Source organism: Halichondria panicea, chromosome 3 (assembly GCF_963675165.1).
Source record: "Halichondria panicea chromosome 3, odHalPani1.1, whole genome shotgun sequence".
NCBI classification, from domain to species: domain Eukaryota; kingdom Metazoa; phylum Porifera; class Demospongiae; order Suberitida; family Halichondriidae; genus Halichondria; species Halichondria panicea.
The window spans coordinates 5,963,808-5,988,838 of NC_087379.1; the positions used below are offsets into that span (position 1 = coordinate 5,963,808).

Consider the following 25,031-nt stretch of genomic DNA (forward strand, 5'->3'; position numbering starts at 1 on the left):
AATGATATTCATTACAATGTTTAGCCCACATAGGTCAAGAATTACCACACATTATAAAAGCGTTACTCCAACTGTGTCTGTCATTATTACGACAGTTTCAGAATTAACTGCTACTATAATAAATCCTAGTTGTGCAAAGTACGTACTAAAACAACAGCAAATATGAACACTCTTTTGGGAGAAATTGGTGAGTTTATAGTGGAGCTAGGAAGCCTCTAGAGCTAGCTAGCTGCATGCATGCTATATTATATTTATCTCTTCCCTGTCATTGTTGTGAAGCTTGTTTACACGTTTATACTCCAACTCATAGACAATCAATGCTTGCTTGATGATTGCATTCAGATATTTAAACTGCATTTCTCTGTTCCCTCCCTGTAGCCACCCTCAATGATGTTCTGTACCCAGTCTACAGAGTGGCCTTCAAGTTTAGGAAGCTGCAGAAAGCCTTCCTCTGTGAGTTCAGGGTATATATATTATTGTGTGCATGGTGCATTGCCTGAGGCAGCTTGCTGATTGCTCCAGGAGGAGTGGGCTAAACAGTTTATCCTCATTAAATTTATTTAGCACCTCCACAGCTGAAAGCCTATGGAGATTATTATAGATATGTAGTTGTATCACAAGAGCTTTGCACCATTGTATTTGGAATGGTTGCACCGTTTTTGTATTGTGCTCCCTGAAACTCTATACTGGAGACTATATTCTCTCCATTGAGTGGGGCTCTGCATATTCACAACTCCGATGACATTCACACATGCACACACTATAGATAGTAGTCTGTGCTCACACACGCACACACACACACACACACACACACACACACACACACACACCACAGTGGATCATATTGAAGTGGCCACACTGCAAGAAGCCCTCCACCAGTCTGGTATCCATAGCCTGGGGCGCTCCGATCCCGTCCCCCTGAGCCAACTACGCAGCTTCATCACAGAGCTATACTCGTGCCTCAAGGTGCAGAAGCCCTCGTTGGGAGCCAACAAGCTACAGCAGGCTCAGGAGCTCTTCTTTAACTGGTGTCAGATGGTTTATCTCACCTCCACTGGAGGCTATATTGGAAGTGGTTCTCTCAAGATACTCATCTGTCTGTTGTCTGGGACCAAGCCCTTCGACAAGGCGAGAAGTGAGTACAACTAGAAGTTTGAATAGCACTGTCAGTGATCTAGTTAAGGGCAGCTGTTGGTATACATGACTGTATATATTATATTTAGATACAATTGGGAAGTGTCTATAGATACATTTTGACATGGTCATCTAGTGTACTATTTACTATACTTGCATTCCGTTGATAACAATGATTCTATTATCTTTCCTTTCCTCCTACAGTTATATTCAGTATGCTGTCCACCCAGAGTGGCACTGTGGAGCCATCTGGAATAGCCTACTTCTGTGAGGCCACTCAGCAGATCGGAGACAGTATGCAAGAGAACCTGTACATAAAGTGGAGCGTGGACGATATTTTCCGCGACTGTTTGGCAGCTGTTCGTTCGGCAGAAGACATTGAAGATGAGGAGGAGCTTGATGGTGTTGTTAGGAGGCCGTGGTTGTCTCAGTTTGAGTTCACAAAGATGTTCACTGCTGCACAAGCGCCAAAGTTCCTAGCCTGGGTGACACTCTACCACAAACTGCCCTCTTTGGAGAATGGTACGTACCATCATTTTACTTGCTGCCTTAGTATTATAATTATATGTGGCTACCAGTACAATAGGCAAGTATCTTTCATTAGTGAAAGAGTGCACTTTTTATTCAGTAAACACTGGGGTGCTAAACACTGGGGTGCATGTAGAGTAAATGCATGTAGATTGTAAGCTGTTTTGTGAGTTATGGAGTTGGAATTCATGAAGTATTCTGTCTATTTGCCCTCCTTGGTATTCCCCTTATTATGACATGTGGAGTAAAAATGGTGTCTAGTGGTTTTGATTACTTATCAGTTTTGGTGACCACAGCTTGTTTTAGGGGTCAACTCGATCACTGTTATCAGGCAGTCACTGTCACTGCTAGAGTGGCTACGTACCTGTAACCTACATCATGACAGTGTGTCATTTACTGTATGGTTTCTCTACTGCAGAAGTGCATTCTGTGAGATGCTGTGACTGCACACGCAAGCCAATCATAGCCATGAGGTGAGCTTCGAACGATGTTGTCAAATACTCCTCTGGTGGTCGAGTATCCTTCCGAAATAACATTTTCAACCATACTACATGTACCTGAAAGTAAATATAGGAAACCGTCCATTGTTTTAGTGTGCTTCTACTTTCACTGTTTTTCTGTTTTCATCAACTAACTAACACACGCACACGGTCTTTCCCTGCACAGGTATCAATGCACCCAGTGCCCCAACTACAACCTTTGCCAGGTGAGAGTCAGTTCTGAGAAGATCTCTGTAAAAGCCATATACTCGTCTTAAATTGTTGCTGGCTATTAGTACCCTTTATGGCTCCTAGTATACACATGTAGCCATTATAGAGAAAGGTTACAGTAACTACGGAAATGTTGATAGTCTGCTTATGGTTATGTTTCTGTCGTGTGCCCATGCTCAATCTTGTTTAGTGACAGAGTTGGCATACGTTTATGCCACATGTCACTGTAACGTTATTAATGTTTTTAAAGGACTCAAAATTTATGCCATTTTGTCTGCTGGTGAGCATTTAATGACTGGGAAGCCTCTAATCTGATTAGATCACCACACAGATGTGTGTTTGTGGCTAGCAGTTCTGAGGTTTGTGCGAGCTATATACAAAACTTTAAAGTCTTGGGTAAAGTAAACATTTGACCCAACATTCACCCACTCTCTCTCTCTTTCTGCTGCAGATGTGCTTCCTGAAAGGACGAACGAGTGATAAGCATCTGGAGTCTCACCAGGTGCTCGAGCACACCACAGGGGGCAAAGGTCACAAGGGATGGCGTCAGCGGCTTATGGGTTCCAAGCATCAGGAGGGTGTTCCATTCACTGAGAGCAAAGAGGCATTCGTGTACTCACCAAGAACCTCCAGGCCTAGGTGAGCTAGACCTTATAATAAGAAAGAATGAACTCTGTTAGTTCTTTAGATGACTTTACTCAGTTGTGATTATTTTTCGAGCATCATTCTAACTTGCCCCGCCCACACACAGCACTCCAGCCCATGAGCACATTGACTCTCCTATGAGCTCCATCACTCACATGTAAGTGTTACATACAGTAACTGTTTATAGCTCAAGTGACTGTATAGAAGCGGCATATAGTCATATAAACTTGCATGTTAACCCACTCTCTCTGTTACTGCAGGCTGAGCCATACTCAACAGAATAGTGGACAGAAGTTGAAGTGAGTTAACAATTATACGCACAATAGATTTATCATTTATCATCAGGAATTCTGTTAGCCTCCTGGGAATTTTACAATCGTTTTCAAGTAGCAATGTTTTGGTTCACCATACACTTGTGGTTTCTGCTCGTTGATTTTGAACCATCTGCAAATCAATTAATTTTTATGGGTATTTTTATTCAGTCTCATATTCACATTTGACAACAATGTCTTCTCTCTCACCTACAGCACCATTCCTCGTACCCACCTCCCTGCAATGATACGCATCAGCAGTGACGAGGCACCCTCCAAGACCACTCAATCACGACCAACCTCTCAGCTAGTCAACGGCAAATCTGCCGGCAAGCCGATGAAAGCATTCAAAGATAGCTCCTCGAAACGAACCAGTTTGAGCAGCTCCGGGGGTTCACCTGACTCTGCCTCTAGCGGGGGAAAGTTCAGCTTTGATAATGGAAGTGATATGGTGTGGCGGAAATCGTCGCTAGGCAACCTATCGAACAGCACCACGGGTTCGGATACCCACTCATCACCTACTCATGACCCGGTGGTGGGGAGGAGCTCTAGAAAGTCAAGTGCTGGCTCAGAGGAACTCACGGAAGTTAACAGGTAGGTATAATTAATTATCAAAAATATATACATGTACATGTAATCATTATTAATACAGTGCTTTTCAAGTACTGTATTTGCATTTGCATTTGAATGTTGAATGCAAGCCACTACACCACAAAGCTGTGACAGCCACCCAGCTTTGCGGTGTAGTGGCTTGTAATTGGATGGAGTACTCACTTCAACATTCAACTTAGAATGATCTTCAACCCACTTGAAAAGCACTGTATTGAGTCTTACACAGTGTTGTATTGTCTAAGTGGTGGCTTTGTTGTGTCAAGAGCTAAGTGGAAGTTTTCCCAAAATTTAATAATGAGACCAATTGTGGTTGCCAACAGTATTAAATACTTGTGTGGAGTATTAGACAACAGAGTCCATGCAGTTTGTGTGGCCCAAGTTGGGTGGCCTGGCCGAGCCATTATGGTCTGGAGCATATGGTCTCAGAATGCATACAAATGCTATCACAATGAGTTCACTAATGTTTTTGTAATTATCTCACTGGTAAACCTGCATTGTGGTGAGAGGCCTCAGTGCTGCAGGAAATACCACAAGTGTAACCTATGCTCCCTGATGGACCTCTCAATTTAGATACATATTTGGCATACTGTTTTGGTTACGCTAGCAGACCACAGCTAGACTAACTGGCAACACTGCGGTAGTGGTAGTGGTGTCGAGTGAGCTAAGGACAAAATAATTTATAGTGATCTATAGTTATGATTGGAATCTTTAAGTCAATGATACGCTAATGTATCTCAATTGCTTTAATACCTGCTTTACACAAATTTAAGTACCATCATGCTTTCTTGTTCATTCCCACTACTGTTAAGTGTTTTTGCATTCTGATGTGCGGTATGTGTAGGACGTCGTGTTTGTGTGATATATGATGCTGTCACATTCCTGTCCTAACATGGAACGATGATGCCCACGTAGACACTCACCATACCGCACGCACACGCATACCACCACTTCTCGTGTGAAACGCTATGTGTACTCATGCTCATTCAAACGAATGCAACTCTATACAGCTTGTCTGACATTCACGATTTAAGTGGCCTATTCAATTTCTTGTCGTCGGTATGTGAACATACATACAAGCATTTTGCTGTTGACAGCAGCTCAGATTAGTGCATGCAAGTACACGTACAATATTATAGTCTATATGAAGAGCAACATCTTCTGATACGTGACACACACACTCTATTCCTCTCTTTTCATCTGCAATTGAGTCGTACATGAGCATGTTATGTTGTTAACATATCTGACCACTTCGAGCACCCCCACTGTCACTTGTACGGCTATCAATAGACTCAATTACAAAACAACAAAATACACTCTCGATTTTTAAAGGGATAACTCCACTAACTGCATGCCCATTCTATTTGCGTATATAATTATACGTACTCCCACAGAACTGATGGCTTTGATCTAAAATTGTTTATCTCTATACAGAATCCCAGGACAAATTTTTTCTTGCAACTAAATATGATATTGTTTGTATCAACTGTGTGGTTTCGTGCTTGGAATGAGGGTGTGGTGCATACACACACTTACCCCCACCCTCCATCTTAGGTGTTCGTATATGGGGGCTTTTTAGTAGATTCCAAGTACAGATAGGTGTGAATGTGAGACATGTCCTCCCCTGTCCAGCCTCAGGCAATCTGTCTCTAATAGCATTGGCAAATCTGCCTCAAACTTCGGTTTTCTAGATACTTAGCTGTGGTCACTTAAGCGCACACTAATTTGCATGGTAAATGTTGAGGTACTTGATTAGCGTAGACCCAACAGAAGCCTGCATATAGCTATAAGTACGGGGAACTAAGTACAACCTGCATAGCTTCCCAAGAAGGGCTTTCAGTTGGTAAACAGAAAGCACAAAGGTGACACTGTACTTGTTTACTGTGAACATGCACCCAGTAAATATTGTTCTAGGAAATCAAATATCTTAATGTATGTGTCATTATTCTTTGAAGTTATTTGATAGCTACATATATGTACGTTTTGTCTGTTGAAGTATTTGTATCCTATGATTGGCAGTCAGTCTCTCTGTTTGTGTGTGTCCTTGGGTGTTAGAATGACTGGCTGGTTTAACAGTGCCATATTGCCAGGATTATGTATGCAACATTAAGTGCGGTAACAGACCATTTCATTACCTCCTTCCTCCTCCGTACCAGTTAGAGTATTTACCACATTACCTATGCATGCAAACCCTCTAACCCTCCTCCCTCTCACCCTCACAGACGTCTGAGCATAGAGGTGGATCAGCTTCTTAGTCAACTACCTCCTGCCTCGACTCAGCCCAAGCTCAAACTGGGCCCTAGCAGCGTCTCCAAGCTGCAGCTGGAACAGAGGGCACTGAAGGGCCAGGTCAACTCTCTCTCTGGGCGTAGGGGAAAACTGTCCGGGGAACTCAACGGTCTCCTCTCACAGGTGCGTGTTACTATGGGTATATAACGATTTGTTGCATGGTTACTAGCTATAGGTATCTTGAGTGTATATATCCTTTAGATTTTATCCTGTCAAGAATACCATTAATTTTGTTGTTTAGTCCACTATAAGTATTACATGCAGCCTAATGGGGTACGCTCTAGTATCTCACGGGTTTTGCTATCTTCATAGACTAGTGGTGTTGCTGTGAATAGCCATTATTATGCGAGCATAAATGCACACCTAAAATACTGAAAATTGGTAAATGACCAGACTCTTTATCCAGTGTAAAGTGTTGATGTTAGCCCGAGTGAGGGGGAGTGTGTTTGCTCTATAGAAAGCTGTATACACTCAAAAAATCACACTCGCAGATTAACTCTTGCATATAGGCTTTGCACAAAAGGTTATTATACAATGTAGTCATTGTTTACACAATAAAATTAACCTAACAATTATTTTTGTTAACGTTATTTTTTCTCGCCTTTCAGCTTCAGAGGATACAAGTAGAGGGTAGCAACCCAAGCCTGGATCCTACCTCCTACATGATGTCTTCTCACTCCCGCTGTGACTCTGCTCCCATTGACCCGTACACTCGTATCGGATCAACTACGCCCCCTTCCCCACCTACACTCCGAATCAAGTCCCCCGAGATCCACAAGTCGCTGAGCAAGCTCCATGGGTCCCAGCACCTCCTTGATCCTCTGGTGGACTTTACACCTGAGCAGTTGAACATGGTGTCTCCTGAGAGTCACCGAATGTCTGTGGCTTGGTGAATACACATTTTGACTAACATTATAGTACTTTGCTATAATCAAAAAAAAGAAATTTTATTCACTTGTGTTTTTGTTCATTGACATGCAATTTTGTTCAATTGCCGACTACATTTATAATTTCTGCATTTTTTTTTATTATTGATCAATTAATGTTATAACGTTATATAATGCTTTATATTAATTATTATATTATTATTATCAGTTACAATTTAAATTGTGAACGACGTGAAGCCTTGATCGAGGTATATCCTGTTTATTGCTTATAATTATCTCTATAATTATAGCTACTAGCTGAATGAGACCCTTTACTATAGTCTGGATATGTGTACAAAAATAGCAGCCAAATTTTGTGAGCTAGGACCTATATATAGGACCTATAATAATAATTATATCCTGTACAATGCTAGAATTCATATAATTATGATTTCTTGATATAAGTGTATAGCCTTGTACAGTATAATACTGTATAATGATTGTATAATTATATCTGGTTGACAAACATTATTTTAACAACAAGCACTACATACAAAAACAGTTTGTGAAATAGTCTATGTCGCTAGTTCTCCATCTCGGAGTCTATAGGGTTGACTGGTGTGTACTTCACCTCAGTGAACAGATCCATAGGTTGTATAGGCACTGGGTTGTCAATGGCGGTCTTCTTCTTGGCCAGGCTGGAAGGTGGGTTAGGGAAACAACAGTACAAGTACGTGCGTTACAGTATTCCTTGCTAACTCACATTTGAAAGAAACGCAAAGAGTGAGCATGTGCATGCAATTTGCAATAGTTAGAAACACAATCAGGCTTGTGCACAATTAGAAATGACCATTTATATTCAATATGCTCTTATTTGCAAGTCCCTATGTATTCAAAAGACAGGGTAAACAAACACATTTTAAGTGGCCTAAATAAAAGAGCAATGCTACTAAGCACAGCTCATGTAAAAAGACAAAGGTTCAGTCATGGTGGTAGCAATGTCAAGTACATATCAGTACATGTACATGTATATACAATACAGTGCAGGATACTATTCTTTTTTTCTCTTCTGCATCTTCCTGAGATGGTCCCATCTCTCCTCATCTCTCTTCACTGGGTCGTCATGGAGGTACGTCAACCACAACCGATCCACCTTCTCCTGAAGAAGTATGACGAGAGTAGTATTAGACTATATAATATACACTACAAATGTTGTTAGCATCTTGTACACAACTCTGTAACCGTATTATAATGAAAGCACCGCAGGTGGAGGTGCCAAAGCTACATAACATAAAGCTACTAATAGCGTTTATACACACATTAATTTTATGAATTTGATGAACATTTTTGCATGGATTAATTTTACTATATACATGCAGGCAGAATCCAGAATCACAGGGAAACTCTAAGAGTGGGTAATGATCGACCATGATTGTTGTTAAAAATGATTGATGCCAAAAATGCAAGCCTAAGATTAATGGCTGCATCAGTAAGAGCCTTGCAGCTCTCTTCTCACTGTTCTAGCGTTCTAGTGCAGAGCTAACTACTAAGTAGAGTAGCAACACTCTATGGACAAGTTTCGCTACGCACTTTTCTGAAAAGGCTGCAATGGCCATTCCAAGTAAGCAAAACTAGGCATAACTCGAGAACGAAGCATTATTTTGCAAATCCACGAATTAAAATCCAAGTAAACATGACTAGAAAGAAGCCTATACTTGCACTTCATTGATCCTCGAGCAGCTGTAGCAGTCTACACAGACACACACACACTACCGTATAACTCGCTTGCGCATACGCACCGAGGCATAATTATGATAGAGCTTTCTAAGAACCCCAAAATGCATCCTTTGACAGTGGATCAGCGATCATCCTTAATCTACTTGTACGAGGTGCATTGTACTAAATCTTAAGTAGCTACAAAAACGTACTCTGAAAGTTTCAGTTTTAGTTTCAGTGAGTAGAGGTTTGTCCTTCTCTGGCCCGGGGTTGACATGTGGATTGTTGAAGAGAGAGGTGTCCCCATCTCCCCACGGAAACGGCTTACTCCTAATCCGCAGGTGTGGCCAAGCAAAGAACTCTCTCGGCTCAGAATGCTCCTCACCAACTGCAGAGGAGAACATTGTCATAATGATACTTCACTAATATATTGTACACTTGTCATTGAATTCAAATTTAGCAAATAGGCCCAAAACACCCACTTACATACGACTTCCGAAAAAATGGGAAATTTGGGTAAAAGCAATTTATGATTTAAACACACCAATATTGTCCATATTGTAACACTACCAAACAGCTACGTCCAGGGAGAGACTCAAACTATGAAATACGGCCTGAGGGTGGTAGTCTTACCAATGACATGTTTCCATGTGAGGTAGGACACAACAGGTATCCCAACAAACAGAGACTGCAGGTGTATACATAGTTATATTTGTGCAAGTGTATTGAATCACATACAATTCTCTTCCAAGTGACCAAAGTGGTCAGCGCATGCTTCTCTTCAGCCGCCCACTCCTTTTTAAAGCTGCTCCAACTGCGACCACCCAGCCTAGAGCCTGAGAAACAAAACGATGTGTACATTTTATCATAATTTTCTATTTCCAGTGCTTACTTCATCTCTGCAGTAGTCTTTACTTCTGATCGACTACTGGGACCACTAAATACACACATGCCTGGACTTACTATTGATCCTAAGAGCTCTTAGACACTGCAAAGTCATCACGGATCCCTTACCAAAGCCAGAGGGTGATCGTTTCCAATTGCTGCGCACCTATCTACAAGCCCCTCCCCTCCACCCAGGCCCTGCCCACTTGGGACTACGTAATGTAATAGGGTCACAATCCTTGCGACAACAAATGGCCCATTTTTCTTCAGCCAGTGCACAGGAATTCCTCCCCTAAACTGTGTGAGTTTTCCTTTAGTCCTGCATACATACCAATAATAATGCATTTAGTATGTGATCTTTACTGAATTTTTCTATATTTGTGTCTTATTTTGTGTTTAGCTGTGATATATTGATCGCCACTTGCAAACTGAAGGCGATAAATTGTCAGTATTTAATTAATCCGATTCTAAGGCCTTTAATATTATGGTTTACCATTAATTGGACTCGAAGACCTAGCCTCAAGAACGTATTGTTTTATCTAAACACGAGGGTATAAGTTGGGAGGTTGTCACTGTGCACATGCGAATCATTATAATCGATCAAGTTAATTACTCCTTTTCTCCATTAACAGCTTCTTCAAGCTTGTTTGATATATTTTCTCGTTTATATAGCGCCAAGTAAAAGTATTTGAGTGTCAAATTTTAGCAATCTCAGAAACAAATTCATGGCGATGTTTGTAGCCTTTATAGTCAGTAATGTGTGTTGTACTTATTCCGCTGAAACTGAATATCAGTGCCTGGAGAGACGACTTCAGTTCATGTTGAAGGCTGCAAATTGCAAATACTGTTTCCTTGTGAGATTTGATGGTTTTCATTTCGCAGTGCGGCTATAATAATTCAATGGACGGTGGCACTAATCGCGATATGGATGTTTCCATAATAGACAAGGACGAGAGTTCGGACAAGGCTTATCACGTCGTGGACGGGTTCGTCATTGAAGACAGCAAAAAGCCGTTCCCAGTAAGTTGTAATTGTAATTACCATTATTTTCTTACATGATGTGTGTGTTTTTCACTTTTATCAACTTTTACAGTTACATGTATGTTTTTCACACTGTAACTACATGTATAGTATTGTTCTATTGTTTTGTATAAAGACAATCACTTAACGTTGTATGTAAATTAAAATTCAAAGTTACATGTATATCGCCCAAAACTTTATTGATTCCTCCACTCGATCTCTGCAGCAAAATGGGCAGCTGTCCTTTGTGCCCGAGGCATACGGCAAAGAGAAACCACTGCCACCACCATCCCACAAGAGAACTCGTCAGAGCACCAATACACCTAAACACTCACGCAATGTCTCACCAGATATCACAAATATGCACACCTGTGAGTATTGCAAGATAGTTGCTGTGGGTAGTGAGTTCTTGGCACCCTCCAGAAGATTTTGCAGCATGTCGTGTTGCAAGCGATACAGTGCCGAGAAGCGCTACTATCCGTACGGGAAAGATGAGGAAGGGATTGCCAAAGCTATTCGCGAGGGACTGGTGAATCCAAATGGCAAGTCAGTAAGACAGGCAGCCCCTGGGGCAGCAAAACAGGTATGATAGGGCAATTTATAGGCCCTAAGGGTGGTGGTGATAGGGGGAAGTTTGTTTTCCCTTTTTGAGAGCTTATCATAACATTATCTTGTTGCCTGTGAAATGCTTGTGAACATGTGATTTTGATGATAAAATGTCTTGTACTTGCACACTTTATGAGTTTGAACTCTCTTCCCAGAACAAAGGAAACTCTATGCGAGATCAGAGAAGAAGGAAAATGGCATCATTTTCCAAAGACAAAGGAACTCCTAATGGAGGGACCACCTCGAAATCAGTGAGTATACAATCTGTTTTGTAGATAAGTTGTGTAGTGTGTTGCTTACATATTTTCTGTTGAAATAATTGTAAGGACATATACAGTGCCAACTAGATACTAATTGTACCTTCATTGTACACACACGTATAGCCTCGAGGCAAGCGTGCGAGAGCCACCCCCTCTATCACACCTGCTCTTCACATACCACCACTGGAAAATAAACCCACACCCACTGAAACTCCTATCGAAGGTGATTTATGGGAAATCAACGTGTTGGGAATTAGATTGTCACGTGTATACGAAAGCTTTTTGATTCACATGATTCGTGGCCCAGCGATTCTCTAAATGTATGTGCTCATTATCTGACTTTGTCTTTGGAGGCCCATAACTTGAATCTGAATTAAGCTAAGTGTTATTAGACAAGTCGGTTCTGAGCCATATAAATGTTTATTGTGCTTGACAATAATCCTATGCTTACTCTATGCAGTGTACGCCCACCCTACGGGTGTGCCCCTGCAATCATGGACGATTGACGATGTAAGTGACTTCCTCACATTCCTTGGTTACGAGGTCTACATCGATCGTTTCCTAGAGAACGAGGTCGACGGCAGAGCTCTGAGTCTTGTCAAAGACTATCATCTTCTGATGGTTCTCCAGTTGCGGCTCGGACCCGCCCTCAAAGTATGCCAACAGATTAATGCAATTAAAGCTATGGACGATGTTTCCGATGCCGAGTAAAACAATAATTTATTATTTGTGTGTTAAACCCTAAATGCCCTTTCATATTGCCTTTTTTTACCCCTTTGTAAGGATAATTTTACAGAGCTAAAAAACCTATTATTGTTCGTCTTCTGCCTTGTATACTTTTTGTTGTTTGACAATAATTATTTGTGCGCACAATATCCACATTACCATAGTAACTCATGACACTTCACCTTAATTAGCCTGTCGTCTAATACATGTGTGCTTGTATGTTTTCAACATGTGTCTCATATTATAAATTCTTCTGTCTTCTTATAACATGTCTTTGTATAATGTTTTAACTAGTGTTCAAGCTGGCGCTGTGCTAATGCCTCTCGCCATGTTTTTGCTTTCGCTGAAAAGTTATATTAGTTTCTATAATGAATTTTATATAAAGTTAGCTTATCTATATAAAGTCACTGAGAAGAAAAGACTTATTTACATGCATCTATTGTTGTATTATGTGGACCTCAAGAAAGAAGAAAATTGATTTGTAGTTCAGCATATATAATATCTAAGAAGAAAAGACCTGTGTACATGCATAATTATTGTTATCTATAATATTATTGTTATATGGTAGTGTGTTTTGTGGCTTACCAGGCCTTCAGCCAGGAGGATCTGGATCTGGATCTTGGAGTCTTACACATGGGGAATGAGCACGCATGCGCATTACATCCACAGGAATAATTAAAGGGTGTGTCCAAAGAGATCAATTTCACAAATGGCTACTGCTAGCTAGCTGTTTTAACAGATATTTTCTGAGTATTGTAGCTAACAAAAAGCTAGCGCTTTAGTGCAAGGCTAACTCATATGTTGAATAGAAAGTTTGTGCGGACAGATGATGCTATGAAATATTCTGAAGAGACTGCAACAGCCTTCAATGTGAGTCAAACTAGCCATAACTCGAGAAAGAAGCTTTAGTTTGCTAATCCACGAATCAAAATCCAAGAGAACGTGGCTAGAAGCCTATAGAAGCTGTTAGCTTTCGTCGCATTGCAACCGTTGAGCAGTTATAGCTGGAATACACACACACACACACAGACAGACACACACACAGTCAGCTTTACCGTATCCCTCGTGCGGCTACGCCTCGAGGCATAACTAATGTATACATGTACGTTGACATGGGAAGGTTATTATTATGACATCAGTATAATTATAAAATGAGCTTAAGCACACGTTTAGCCTAAAAATGCTCATCAGTAGGGCTTCATTGTAAAACTTTGTTTGTGGGTGTGTATGTTATAGTTTTGACGTGTTTAATGTTGACACAGTACAGTTATTAATTATCATTACTGATCACTTTGTTCTTAACGTTATTTTGAAATCTTGAATAGTGCCTGTAGGAAGTAAAAATATAGCCATGCATATTCCACACTTCCTTAATTAGGGGAAGTAAAATAAATAATAGTTAGACACTGTTTTGGAGGTGTCTATGGGGTTTAGAAGCCCAAAGGCACTGATTTAGTATCCCGAGCGTAGCGAGGGTACTAAAGTGGCTGATATTGTTTTCAGTGAATGTGTACACATGCACCCACTGGTAGTCTACCCCTCAGGCTCTCCCACACATGTACATGCAGTAATTATAATTATGATCCTAATTACCAGAATTAAATCATGAAAATTGAGGACAAAAAATTATTGTACATACCTGTTGCACAAAACAAATTGAAGTTAATAGAAAACTATTATTATTACAATAATCAGAAAAAATACTTAAAACACTAAATTTAAGCTACAATACAATGCAATGCTGAACAGTTCTTGATTGTCCATACATTATGAAGCTGACTGAGGATAACCTTGCCCCATGACAGGCGTGGGGTGGGAGGTAGGGAAAGTCCCAATATTGCCACTGTTCAGAATGTACTGAGCCACTGGGTCAATGTATTCTGTGCTCTGAGGTTTCCCTGCGAGAGTGGGGGGCTGATTGAGAATGGTGACTTCGTTGCCGTTATCCGGAATGCCCATCTGTCCATTACTGATGAGGCTGTGTGCACCAGGTGGTAGATGAGTCAGGTGTAGCTCCGACGAGTGTGTGGGGGTGGGCAACGAGTGGCCATGATAGTCGTTGAGAATCATGTCATGGTGGTCCTGATGCGCATAGTTCATAATTGTAATAGGCATGTCTCCGTGAGTGTTTGTCTCCCACACCGGAATGCTCGGTACCATGGTGATGTCTTTTGCTGACTCGGCAGCCAGTGTGCTCTCGAGGACGGTAGACATTACAGGAGGTGGGCTGCAATCAGGAGGAGGCTTCGGGTTACCGTGTTCATCGTCAAAGTCCTTGTGTACCAGACGACAGTGATCGGCAAATCGAGTTAGGTCTTGAAATACCTCTCCACAGTGCTTGCACTTGTGCAATTTGTCTCGACGATGAGCAAAGATGTGAGCTCTGAGATAATCCCCGCGGGAATAGCGACGACCACATATATGACAAGCAAACGGCTTTTCCCCAGTGTGTATACGCATGTGTCGTCTGAGATGAGTGGCTCGGATAAACTTGCGGCCGCATACTTCGCACGGGAACGGTCGTTCGGGTTCCACTTCGACTGTAGGGGTTCCAAAATCAATGTTGCTGAGGGGTTGATAAAAAGCGGGAGTGGAGGGGTTGGGTAGTTGCTGGTTGATAATTGCAGAGCCATCAGGTGTTGCCACGGCAGCCAACAGATGCAGGTTGTTACCAGTGCCCTGCAAAGGGGAGAATAAATAAAGTAATCACTGTACATTATTACACATAATTTATTAGCATTATACAAACAAAGGCAATAATAGTAATGTGTGTACTCAGTATACGTACTATGAAAATAATCCCTGTACATGTATTCATTATTTTAAGTTTTAAGTTTAGATTCCAATACTGTATGTGCACCACATGTAACACACATGTAAAAATGCATGTATTGCACCAGATAACAATCTACCAAATCCTCACTGAAAACCACCATTATGAGTAGTAATACATGCACACATGCACCAACTCACGGGTGTATTGATGTTGACATCATTAGTCATGAATCCAACTCCATCGAATCCAACAGGAGAGGTAGCAATGACAACATTGGCAGGTGGGCTCTTCATTTGAGGCGTTAGGGGTGGAGTCTGTGAGGGCTGCTGTCCTGCAGGGGGGTGGTGTTTACGTCGATGACGATCCAGATGTGAGGCACGATCAAACTCCTCTCCACACAAAACACACTTCTGCAGCTTTATATCTCCGTGAAGCAGTACATGGCGGTTTAGGTGATCTGCACGATTGAACCTCTTCCCACATATCTGACAGAGAAACTTCTTATTGTCCGGGTCCGGGTGAGTTAAGATGTGTCTTTGAAAGTGATGTTGGCGATTGAAACGTTGTCCACACACTTGGCAAGTTATGGAGATCTCTTTACCGTCCCCGATGATAAGATTTCCCGTCTCAGACGATTTATTGGCCGGGGGGCGTCGTTGTATGTAGGCAAGTCGTTTTTTGTTGACGGGGAACTTTCGAAGGATTTGATGCATAAATGTATGTTTGGGGATTGTGCATGCGATCTTGAGCATGTTGTGATCTTTGCGAGCATCTATGGGAGTTTCAAGTTGGAGAAAATCTTCGGCTCTCGAGAAATCGATTTCGACATCACTGATGACGTTATCATTGTAGTGTGTAGAAATGGTGTGAGAACACATGGGAGTTGCCACAATCGCAGACACTACAATAGGGGCCCCGGCAAGAAGTTTAATTGGGCCCCCGATATCAGCGAAAACGGACTGTTTGATTTCCTGGAGTTTAAAGTCCTGTGTTTCAATGATCTCCTCCACACCTGTGAGAGAAAGAGTCTGCATAATGTGTTTGTTTCCTACTACGCCTACTAATGAAAACAGCCACTGTAGTGTAATAATAAATCTCATCATTTAGGAAGCCAAGATAGCATGCAAACGTATGTACGTATAGCACGCGATAGGGGCATGTAACGTGAGACCCACACCTGATAAAAGCATACCCCTCCATTACATGTAACCATAGGAATTTAATTTCAAAATGAAAAGTAATTACTAACCACAACAACAGAGCTATGAAAGTAATTAACAGGCTAACTAGTTACTACCCAAAATTCCTAAGTGGACACACTTACTGGGTCCATCGACCGCCCTGTGTAGTGCAACCGTCATTCGGTCACTGCTCGATTGGTACGGCTTGTCCCGCACCATCATGAACCGACGAGGCATCTCGACGGAAACCTCGGTCACAGACCTGTATAAAATAAACATGTTAGCGTGGTATGCTGCTGCCTACAGTACAATGCACTTGTGTATAACAGTCAGTACAGCAGTTGGCTAAGCTAGGTACATAAGTAAACAGTGCCCCTAGATGACTGTTGAAACATCCACCATGCAAAGCTTTAATAAGCAATGACAAAACTTTCTAGCAATCAATGATCAAGTCTAGGTCTATTAAAGATCAGCAAACGCACAACGAACCTGGCTTTGATCTCTGCTGAATCCTATAACTGCTTTTGTATTTCCTGGCGTGTGTGGGGATTTTTTGCTCAGCTCCTGTTCTAATATTATCCTAAGACTACACGGCAGGGTAACCTCTTTTGGGTAAACCTCGGCCTAGTAATTAATTATTATTCATGTCAAAGTTATGTGTGACGTAAGTGTTGAGATAATTATACGCCCACTAATCTAATTTACTTGCATCTGGTAAAGATGGCATGTTCTACTTGCTATAATTATGATTATGGCTAGATACTGTCTCCTTTATGTTAGTGTTAATCTATATAGGATTGATGAGTGTGGTCTTATAATTATTTCACGGATCACAGGGTTCTCCTAATCAAATTAATTATTCCACCAGGAACATACAAGATAGCAGCATAGCGCATGAAATACGTACAATAATAACATACATGATGAATCACATGACGTGCAACATAACAGTATCATGTATTAGATGCTCTCTGACGTTTCCATTCTTCTATTCTAGCTTTGAGTTCCCTAGCCGGCTCTAACATGTCCACGGTGAGCTGTTGTCTATTGAAGGGGTCTTGATTTGAGCTGAGGAGGTGGCGTATAATGACAGGGCGGTCGATGATCACACCACTGGGCAGTTGGACAGGGTCAGCCATCAGGGTGTCCATCAGAGGGTCTAATGAAAGAAAGGACAATATAATTATGAGGACATTGTCAGAAACAGAAAAAGGCCTTTATATACATGCATCATTACAATGAAAACCCTCTTTGGTCACCTCTGAAATGGTCAACTGTGATATAAAGCCAGGTGCACAGGTCCCAAATAACAGTTTGTGTGCACAACAATGCCTCAAAAAAGGCCACCTTCATATTTGTAAGCATATAGCCAAATACGGTCCCTAACAGTATCTGGGAATCCACTAGCTGAACACATAATACCAGGACTGCATGAATGAAAATACATGTAATCTTCTATACAAGTTGAATAGATTTGTGGTTAAACAGAAGCGCATGCAATGCTGGTTAGGTTATCAGGGCCAGCTCTCTATAGGAAATTCACACATGTAAGTAAACGTTGAATGAGCTGACCTTTGAATTCTTCAGGGATCTCTCCAAAGGTCATGTCCTCCTTCATGGCTGCTATGGCCACACTCTGCACATGACTAGCAAACTCCACCAGCTGGGATATGCTGTCCTGTACATGGGACAAGCGTTTGTTATGTGTGAACGGAAAAACAAAATAATAGCCTAGAACACTATCTAAAAGTGTGGTCAACCTATATGTACATGTAGGTTACCCTCTGTAAATTATACATGTACTGTATCGTAAGGTGAAAATCGCCAAAACTAAAAATCGCCAATGTTTTAGCTTGTAGTATATCGCACATGATAAAATAAATATTGACATGCAGCATGATCGTGATATCAAAAATCTCCAATAATAGTTCAATTGCCTCCTTCGTCAAATGTACACACTGGCAGGCTTAAAATAATTAATAATTAGTTAATCTGTAATCCAGTACGTATTATAGTAACAGTCTGCCCCAAGGTGGCCACTATGGATAGATTTCACTCACTGTACAGGCAATTGATCGACACACACACACTGTATACATGTAGCACACTCACATTGGTCTTGATGTTGTTCTTGTGCAGCAATCGTACACAGTCATCGAAGAGCTCCTTGCGATATGAGCGCTCATCAGCTACCACGGCTCTGGCCAGAGCGTCCCCTGCCAGGTGTAGGTAGATGTCTGTCAGCATACCGAGCATGTCCTTAGGGGAGAAGCCATACTTGGCAGGGTCGTTGACCTACATGTATGTATAGGGAGGATGCCAGGATACATTCTAAATAAACAAAAACTAAACAGACAAAAATAATGTGTACGTACATTCTAAACCCCAAATTTGGGTATTACACTCTAATAATAGCATGCATCATTAACATGTATGTGCAGTATATAGCTACAATACTAATATAGGGTGCAGTTTTTCCCCCTGTACTTATGTATACAATGTACCTTGAGGTCCCTGCACTTGGGTCCGCAGAGCTGCTGCAAGTTGAAGTTGAGCATTGAAGCAACTCTGACGGCCATCTCTGGTCTCAAGAATGGCTCCTTGATATCCTTGGTGAGGTAATGGAAGGTGGACACTGTCTGTGTGGCTAGAGTAAGGTAGGAGCGACACTGACGCTCATCCTCAGACAGCTGGTGAAGACGAGAGTCTTGTAGTTCCTGTGTGTGTGTGTGTGTGTGTGTGTGTGTGTGTGGGGGCGGGAGGAGGTGATATTGACTGGAGTTCCTGAAAGCTTCATGGCTACATGTATATAATTTATACCACCCGGGCCGGCATTGCCACTAGTGCTAGTTTCGATGAGGCTTCCACTAACTGTAACAATAAATTCCTCTCTGCACTTATGGGTTTATGTGGGTTCAAAATCAAACACGTAATGATCCGACTGACCTGTGGCTGACTCTGCCAGGTGTCGGTGTCCTTCATGGCCTCCTGGGTATCGTGGATGGCTTTGAGGGCGTCTAAACTCTCGTCCAGTAGAAACGTCGTGTCGTTAATGAGCATGTTGACAAATCTAATAAACCCAGCATCGTCCCGAGTGTTTGTTGACTCGGCAATAATGTGCAGTCTGTGGGCGGGGTGCTCCCACAGCTGTTTGAGGATGACTGAGATGTGATAGCGGACACTGAACTTGTCGTAAAACTCATTGGAACCACCCATTCTCTCACACTCTGTGCGCATGGAAACACAATACAAATAATAATAAATGGACCAGCAATTCTAAAAAGTGGGTCCTGTCTAAGCCTACCAAATCGCTAGCCTCGATTACAGGCTGTAACTAACGGCAAGGAGGCAAAAAGGTTAATATCACAACACAGAGGCCTGGAATCGAGGCCAAAAGATTTCACGTGTATCACTATGAAAGCAGTCTGGTTATGGGACTAATGACTGCAAATGACACCCACGTGGGAGTACATACAGTGCTACATGTACATGTAGCTTATAATTATTCTGTGATCCTAGCATGTGATAATAATGGTATGAGGATATACCGATGTAGGATTTCATGAGTGCCCTGGAGAATTGGTCTCCTGCCAGAGGGTGGGAGAGGAACATGTCCAACAGCTGATGCTCCCTCTCCTGAATGCCAGGGGTCATCACAAATATCACCTGAGTGATTGTGATGTGTGTGTGCATGTGTGGAGGAGGGATCGCCATAAAAAAAATCACTCCGTAGACTACATAACAATGTTAAAACGCCTAGCTGTTCTTAAAAAAGTAAATTGACATAGACTTAATTGGTAGGCATTATACATGTACATGTAGCTATACATGTACATGTAGCTATACATGTAGTACTCACTTCGATGAGCTTTGTGACGAGATAGGGATTCTGGATGTAGTGCTGGTTACAGATGAGCAGAATCACCAGGGAGACGACGTTCACAAACCCAGGGTCCTCTAGACTGCGTGAAGAGAACCTGAGACAAATAAAACCTTATGATGTAACAGTAGAATTGTATGCATGTACACGTACTGACATAATTATACAGCTGGTTTGCAGCTGCTACAATAACATGTACGTACAGTTACATGTACAATGTACACAGGGTTTCATCTAGTGGGGGGGGCGGGGGGGAAGCTTCCCCCCCAAAAGAGAGGGGAAAATAGGAGGAGAGAGAGAGAGGGAGAGAGAGGGAGAGGGAGAGAGAGAGAGAGGGCCGGGTACTATAACCAACATTATCTAGACACGGTCTTTTGCTACATCACCTATAGTATTACTACAAATCTATCCATTGCTTTTGTGGTTTCTAGTGTTCTATGGATACGGTCCACAATTTCAAACCAGCATACCAAGTTATATAGAGTTACCTATCAATGCACATTCGGCCAGGAATACATCGCTAATAGGCACCAACAACAAACAATATAGGGGGTGTGGTGACCGGAAGTGGGCGTGGCCTCAACCTTTTCACGCTAGCGCGCAGTTTCTTTTCAAACTTCCCCCCCAAACTTAAAATCCTGGATGAAACCCTGGTACATGCATGACTGTACTGTACTAACCTGCTACAAAAGAGAACAAACTCGGCAATGGACTCAAAGAAGAACTCGGGCACAGCAGCTAGCTGAAACCGCACCTCCTCTGGGGGGACGGGGGAGCTTCTAGAAAAATGGGGGAAATTATGCCTTAACCATAAACACGCCACAAACACGCCACAAACACGCCACAAACACGCCACAAACACATCAATAATAGGGTAATTTACTTGGATACATGTACAGTGTATACGGGCGTACCCCTGTAGTCCCATGGCCTGCATGTAGAGCCACTCAGCCTGGAAGCAGAAGAACTGCATACTCTGTTGCAAGAGGTCAGGGTCTAGCACGATGGTGGTGGCACTGCGATGGTTGACCTCGGCCTTACGAAGACGCTCAGTGTACTGGACCAACATCTGAGAGGGGAGGGAGGTTGATATTATTTATATGTAACATGTACAATACCGAGCCTACAATCTATGATTGATATTTTACCGCGCTGAGTTTTTGTAGCATTCAGGCAAGGGTATTCATTTCAGGGACGTATGCATGAGTGTGAATGGGTTACCAGGAAGGCGTAATAGAGAGTGCTCTCAGAAAGTTTTTTAATCTATTCTTCTCTCACTTTCCCTTTCTTGGACCTCTCCAGTTGAGTGATAGCTGCTCTGAAGTGCCTGATCTCGTGGAAGCCTTGTCTATAGCGTCGATAGAAAGAGGTCCATGTGATGTAGATACAGTGTGCTGTCAAGAAGAAGCATTCCGTAGGGAACTTGGCGACTGAGTTAAAGTGTTCTTGGCTGACCAATTCTTTTTGTTTGGCCTCCAAGTCTTTGGAGGAGAAGTTCAAACGTGTTTCTTTGTCTATGAATAGTCTACTATTAGGGTTGAACAGATAGAGGGGGTCCACCTACATAGGCAGACAATGGATGAAAGTTACGTGTATTATCTGTAACAATTAAGATCGACTAGCCACACCAAGTCAATAATAATTACTGAAGTGGTGGGGGTGGTAGCTTTCATGATATGCAACTCACATGCAGGGACTAAACAATGTAATATTATCATGAGAGTTCCAACCACACTTCCTCTAAATAAACAGCTATCAAAACAGAGCAAATTAAATTTTGGGCAGTTGGAATCTCTAGATGTGTTACATGTCCTTTCATCCCAGAATCACTCACTGTGCTTAGCTTGACTTTAACACTGAGTTGTAGAAGCACAGAGAGGAGGTTGGCCATTGTGGAGTCAGAGGAGAAATGGCGGACATCAATCTGTGGAGGGAGACAAACCTCTCTTTATAGCATCCTGTCACACCCCTGACAAAACGCTATCATCTAGAAAAACATCTAACGTGTATCATTACAACTACATGTACAGGGCGTGACAATCGTATGTACATGTATGTACACCAGAGTCATTGATGATATGTACACCAGTAGGCTGTCAGCAGGAGAGCGCCATGATTATAACTGTGTATCTTTATAGAACTATAGGGCGTGGCAGTGTATGTATGTACACCAGAACCCTAAGGCTATGAAACTACATAGTCCAGTACACGCACATGTAGCTTGGTCTTGTGAGCATTGATGGCAATCATCTGCTGAACGAAGGTTAGAGCACTGGTCCTGATATCCGGGCACCTCAGAACACTGTGGATGATCTTAAACAGCTCGTGCTGTACAAAGGAAGACGATAAAATGGGCATACATAATGGTACAGTACGTAGGTCTAAGAGACAGAAGCCAAATCTTTCACGGTAAAAGTTAAGTTAATTTTGCTTACGCTGTGGTGTACGTAGCTCTAAGAAGTTCGAAAGGGTCGAATCAGATCAAACACATGTAAAATACTCACCCGACAAATATTAAGTCTTTGTTGTATGGTCCCCCCGATATTATCCTCCTCACTGTTGCTACGGTAATAGTGTTTATGTATCGATACAGACTCATCGGCCAATCCGCTGAGAGCTAGGAAAGGGCCCAAGAATATGCTGACCATGGCCTTGGAACCAGACAGTGAACCAGGAAGCCATCTACTGTCATTCACCAACTGTGTGTGTGTGTGTGAGGGGGGGTTGGATTGAGTGATAATTTCAGAATTTATTTCAGTGTAGGTTAGCGGGTATTATTCCACCCACTTGGAGCAAGTAAATTTCCTACTTGAACCTTGTCGATCACCCACTTGATATTTGGAACCCACATTTTCACCCACTTGTGCAAAATCCTGAATCTGCTATTCAGGCCAACACATGGACACCTTTGATCTCACATACATGAACATGTACATGTACTGTTAGTACAGCTATAACACCAAATTCAATCTATTAACCACAACAATACGACCCTACCAAAGTCATTGACGATACATACCATTTGACAGATTGGTCTACCATTGGTCGTTCCCTCCTTGATGTCGCACAGTTCAGAGAGCACAAAGTATCCCTCCATGATCTTGTCATCGAGAACAGAGGCTGCAGAGACAGCATCCCTCACTCCAAACAGTAGCGGTTGGAACACCTGCAACACACACAGAAAAGCTTATCGAAAAATAATATGTACATGTAGCTACTTGAAATTCTTCATTTAGCACAAGGAATGTACTTAGATACGCATCCACCCCCCCCCCACACAACCCACACACCACTCACACACTACTCACTGTCTCTAGAATGCTCTCTTCATCGCTGCTCTCCCTGTGACAATGGAGGACCAGATCGGTAAGAAACCCGGGGGGCAGAGGGCGACATTTGTGCTCCTTGTACAGCAGTCGCCGCAGCAAAATGGAAGGAGGAGGCTTAAAACTGAAGTGGAGAAAATAAAAATTACGTTACTTGTGCTACTATACATGTACATGTAAATGCTGTCTATCACAACGTGCTTGCTTCATCATAGTAATGCTACCTTTTCTCTGAGTTGGTGCTATCGTCTGATGACACAAGATAACCAGACAGCACTAGACAGCAATGGCTGATGCACGCCTCTTTGCATGCCAGCAACGTCATCTTTCTATTAACTCCTCTCTTGGAAGACTTCTCCTCTGTGAGAACCCTCTCATAAGAGTCTATGAGATACTGTACCATTTGGTCTGTTGCAGTGAGTGTGTGTGTGGTTCTAGAGGGCCCGGGATCAGAGGAGGTGCGGAGAGGTTGAGATATGGACTCCTACAGGTGCACAAGTGATACTCATTATATCAATCGAGTTCCAGCATGTATAGTAACCCTTACAGAAATGTATAAGTGCAGCACGTATGCTGCACACATGCAACAATGAGTGCTGCACGTGTGCAATGGATATTTATGTGCAGGACAAGCGTGTCATGAGAACCGAGCTTTACGGCTATCGTACATATATGCCACACACATGTAGCCTGCACACGTGTCTGTTGCACGCCTTCCACACGCATCTAGTTGGTATATGAGCAAACTGCATACAAGCCACACACGTGTGCTTGCACGCATGCCAACTGCACTCGTTCCACACACATCCAGTTGGTATGCGAGCGAACCGCATACAAGCCACACACGTGTACTTGCACGCATGCCAACTGCACTCGTTTCACACACATCCAGTTGGTATGCGAGCGAACTGCATACAAGCCACACACGTGTACTTGCACGCATGCCAACTGCACTCGTTCCACACACTGTATTACTAGCAGCTGTCAAAAGTTTACTTCAAATCTTTGTCAAATTCTGGTCTAGTTAATAAGGACTTATAGCTCTTTTTTAAAGTTGGCTGAAGACTGAAGAGAATGCTAATGTGTCTTACCAACCAGTGACAAGCAATGCTACAGGCAACAAGTTCAAAGGAGAAAATCCCAGAGAAAACTGTTTTAGAGATTGGTGAGTTGTTTACATACTAAGTAGTCTGTTAGTTCTATTTCTGTAATGGTTAAAACTGGTACATTAGTATAATTATGTACAAGCACAAGTCCTTATACACTCCTGGTACAAGGAAGTGCAGTTTTCACATTATTTTCTAATGTAGGTAAAAAGAACATTTTCAAGCTGCAAGCAAAGCTAAAAGAAAACGCCTATATATACTTCTTATGCAACAGAGGTTGGAGAACTAGGAAAAGAACAAATATATATAGCACAAGTCCTGTATATAATGTGATCTACTGTATACTGCAGTTTTATATTGGATAGACGATATCTTGAGTTTCCATGGTAACAATGGCAAGGGCATCATACGTGCATAAAGCAAGCAGCACACGTGCTACATGTATGTAGCACGTGTG

General features: G+C 42.2%; 5 protein-coding genes across 5 annotated transcripts in view; 2 read left to right on the plus strand and 3 right to left on the minus strand.

Moving 5' to 3' along the window:
• Positions 1-25: 25 nt before the first annotated feature.
• LOC135333843 (dystrobrevin beta-like) lies at positions 26-7,333 on the plus strand. The gene is made up of 12 exons (XM_064528845.1): positions 26-187; positions 379-453; positions 836-1,135; positions 1,339-1,656; positions 2,081-2,135; positions 2,329-2,368; positions 2,824-3,011; positions 3,124-3,174; positions 3,278-3,316; positions 3,545-3,922; positions 6,160-6,349; positions 6,835-7,333. The coding sequence occupies exons 1-12, from the start codon at positions 163-165 to the stop codon at positions 7,117-7,119; spliced, it is 1,944 nt and encodes a 647-aa protein (XP_064384915.1). The 5' UTR covers positions 26-162; the 3' UTR covers positions 7,120-7,333.
• A 210-nt stretch (positions 7,334-7,543) lies between these two features.
• On the minus strand, positions 7,544-9,892 carry LOC135333867 (uncharacterized). Its single transcript, XM_064528885.1, has 6 exons — positions 9,772-9,892; positions 9,547-9,644; positions 9,442-9,496; positions 9,021-9,196; positions 8,145-8,251; positions 7,544-7,790 (listed from the first exon to the last, which is right to left on the minus strand). Exons 1-6 carry the CDS (start codon positions 9,806-9,808, stop codon positions 7,676-7,678), a joined length of 588 nt encoding a protein of 195 aa, XP_064384955.1. The 5' UTR covers positions 9,809-9,892; the 3' UTR covers positions 7,544-7,675.
• LOC135333857 (polyhomeotic-like protein 1) lies at positions 9,886-12,602 on the plus strand. Its single transcript, XM_064528870.1, has 6 exons — positions 9,886-9,994; positions 10,576-10,713; positions 10,940-11,296; positions 11,475-11,570; positions 11,703-11,802; positions 12,040-12,602. The coding sequence occupies exons 2-6, from the start codon at positions 10,594-10,596 to the stop codon at positions 12,288-12,290; spliced, it is 924 nt and encodes a 307-aa protein (XP_064384940.1). The 5' UTR covers positions 9,886-9,994; positions 10,576-10,593; the 3' UTR covers positions 12,291-12,602.
• A 1,315-nt stretch (positions 12,603-13,917) lies between these two features.
• Positions 13,918-16,904, minus strand: LOC135332845 (zinc finger protein 519-like). The gene is made up of 4 exons (XM_064527758.1): positions 16,752-16,904; positions 16,406-16,524; positions 15,279-16,093; positions 13,918-14,984 (listed from the first exon to the last, which is right to left on the minus strand). The coding sequence occupies exons 2-4, from the start codon at positions 16,497-16,499 to the stop codon at positions 14,073-14,075; spliced, it is 1,821 nt and encodes a 606-aa protein (XP_064383828.1). The 5' UTR covers positions 16,500-16,524; positions 16,752-16,904; the 3' UTR covers positions 13,918-14,072.
• A 191-nt stretch (positions 16,905-17,095) lies between these two features.
• LOC135332833 (ubiquitin conjugation factor E4 B-like) overlaps positions 17,096-25,031 on the minus strand; it is a 9,635-nt gene continuing 1,699 nt past the window's right edge. Inside the window, exons 5-20 of the mRNA XM_064527748.1 lie at positions 23,693-23,952; positions 23,451-23,592; positions 23,162-23,308; positions 22,647-22,841; positions 22,357-22,470; positions 21,977-22,066; positions 21,421-21,702; positions 21,057-21,211; positions 20,823-20,921; positions 20,122-20,239; positions 19,811-19,928; positions 19,209-19,489; positions 18,767-18,979; positions 18,375-18,557; positions 17,835-17,940; positions 17,096-17,421 (exon numbers count right to left, since the gene is read on the minus strand). Of these exons, the coding sequence (XP_064383818.1) occupies positions 17,216-17,421; positions 17,835-17,940; positions 18,375-18,557; positions 18,767-18,979; positions 19,209-19,489; positions 19,811-19,928; positions 20,122-20,239; positions 20,823-20,921; positions 21,057-21,211; positions 21,421-21,702; positions 21,977-22,066; positions 22,357-22,470; positions 22,647-22,841; positions 23,162-23,308; positions 23,451-23,592; positions 23,693-23,952 (2,709 nt within the window). The 3' untranslated portion in view covers positions 17,096-17,215. The remainder of the gene's footprint in view (positions 17,422-17,834; positions 17,941-18,374; positions 18,558-18,766; positions 18,980-19,208; positions 19,490-19,810; positions 19,929-20,121; positions 20,240-20,822; positions 20,922-21,056; positions 21,212-21,420; positions 21,703-21,976; positions 22,067-22,356; positions 22,471-22,646; positions 22,842-23,161; positions 23,309-23,450; positions 23,593-23,692; positions 23,953-25,031) is intronic.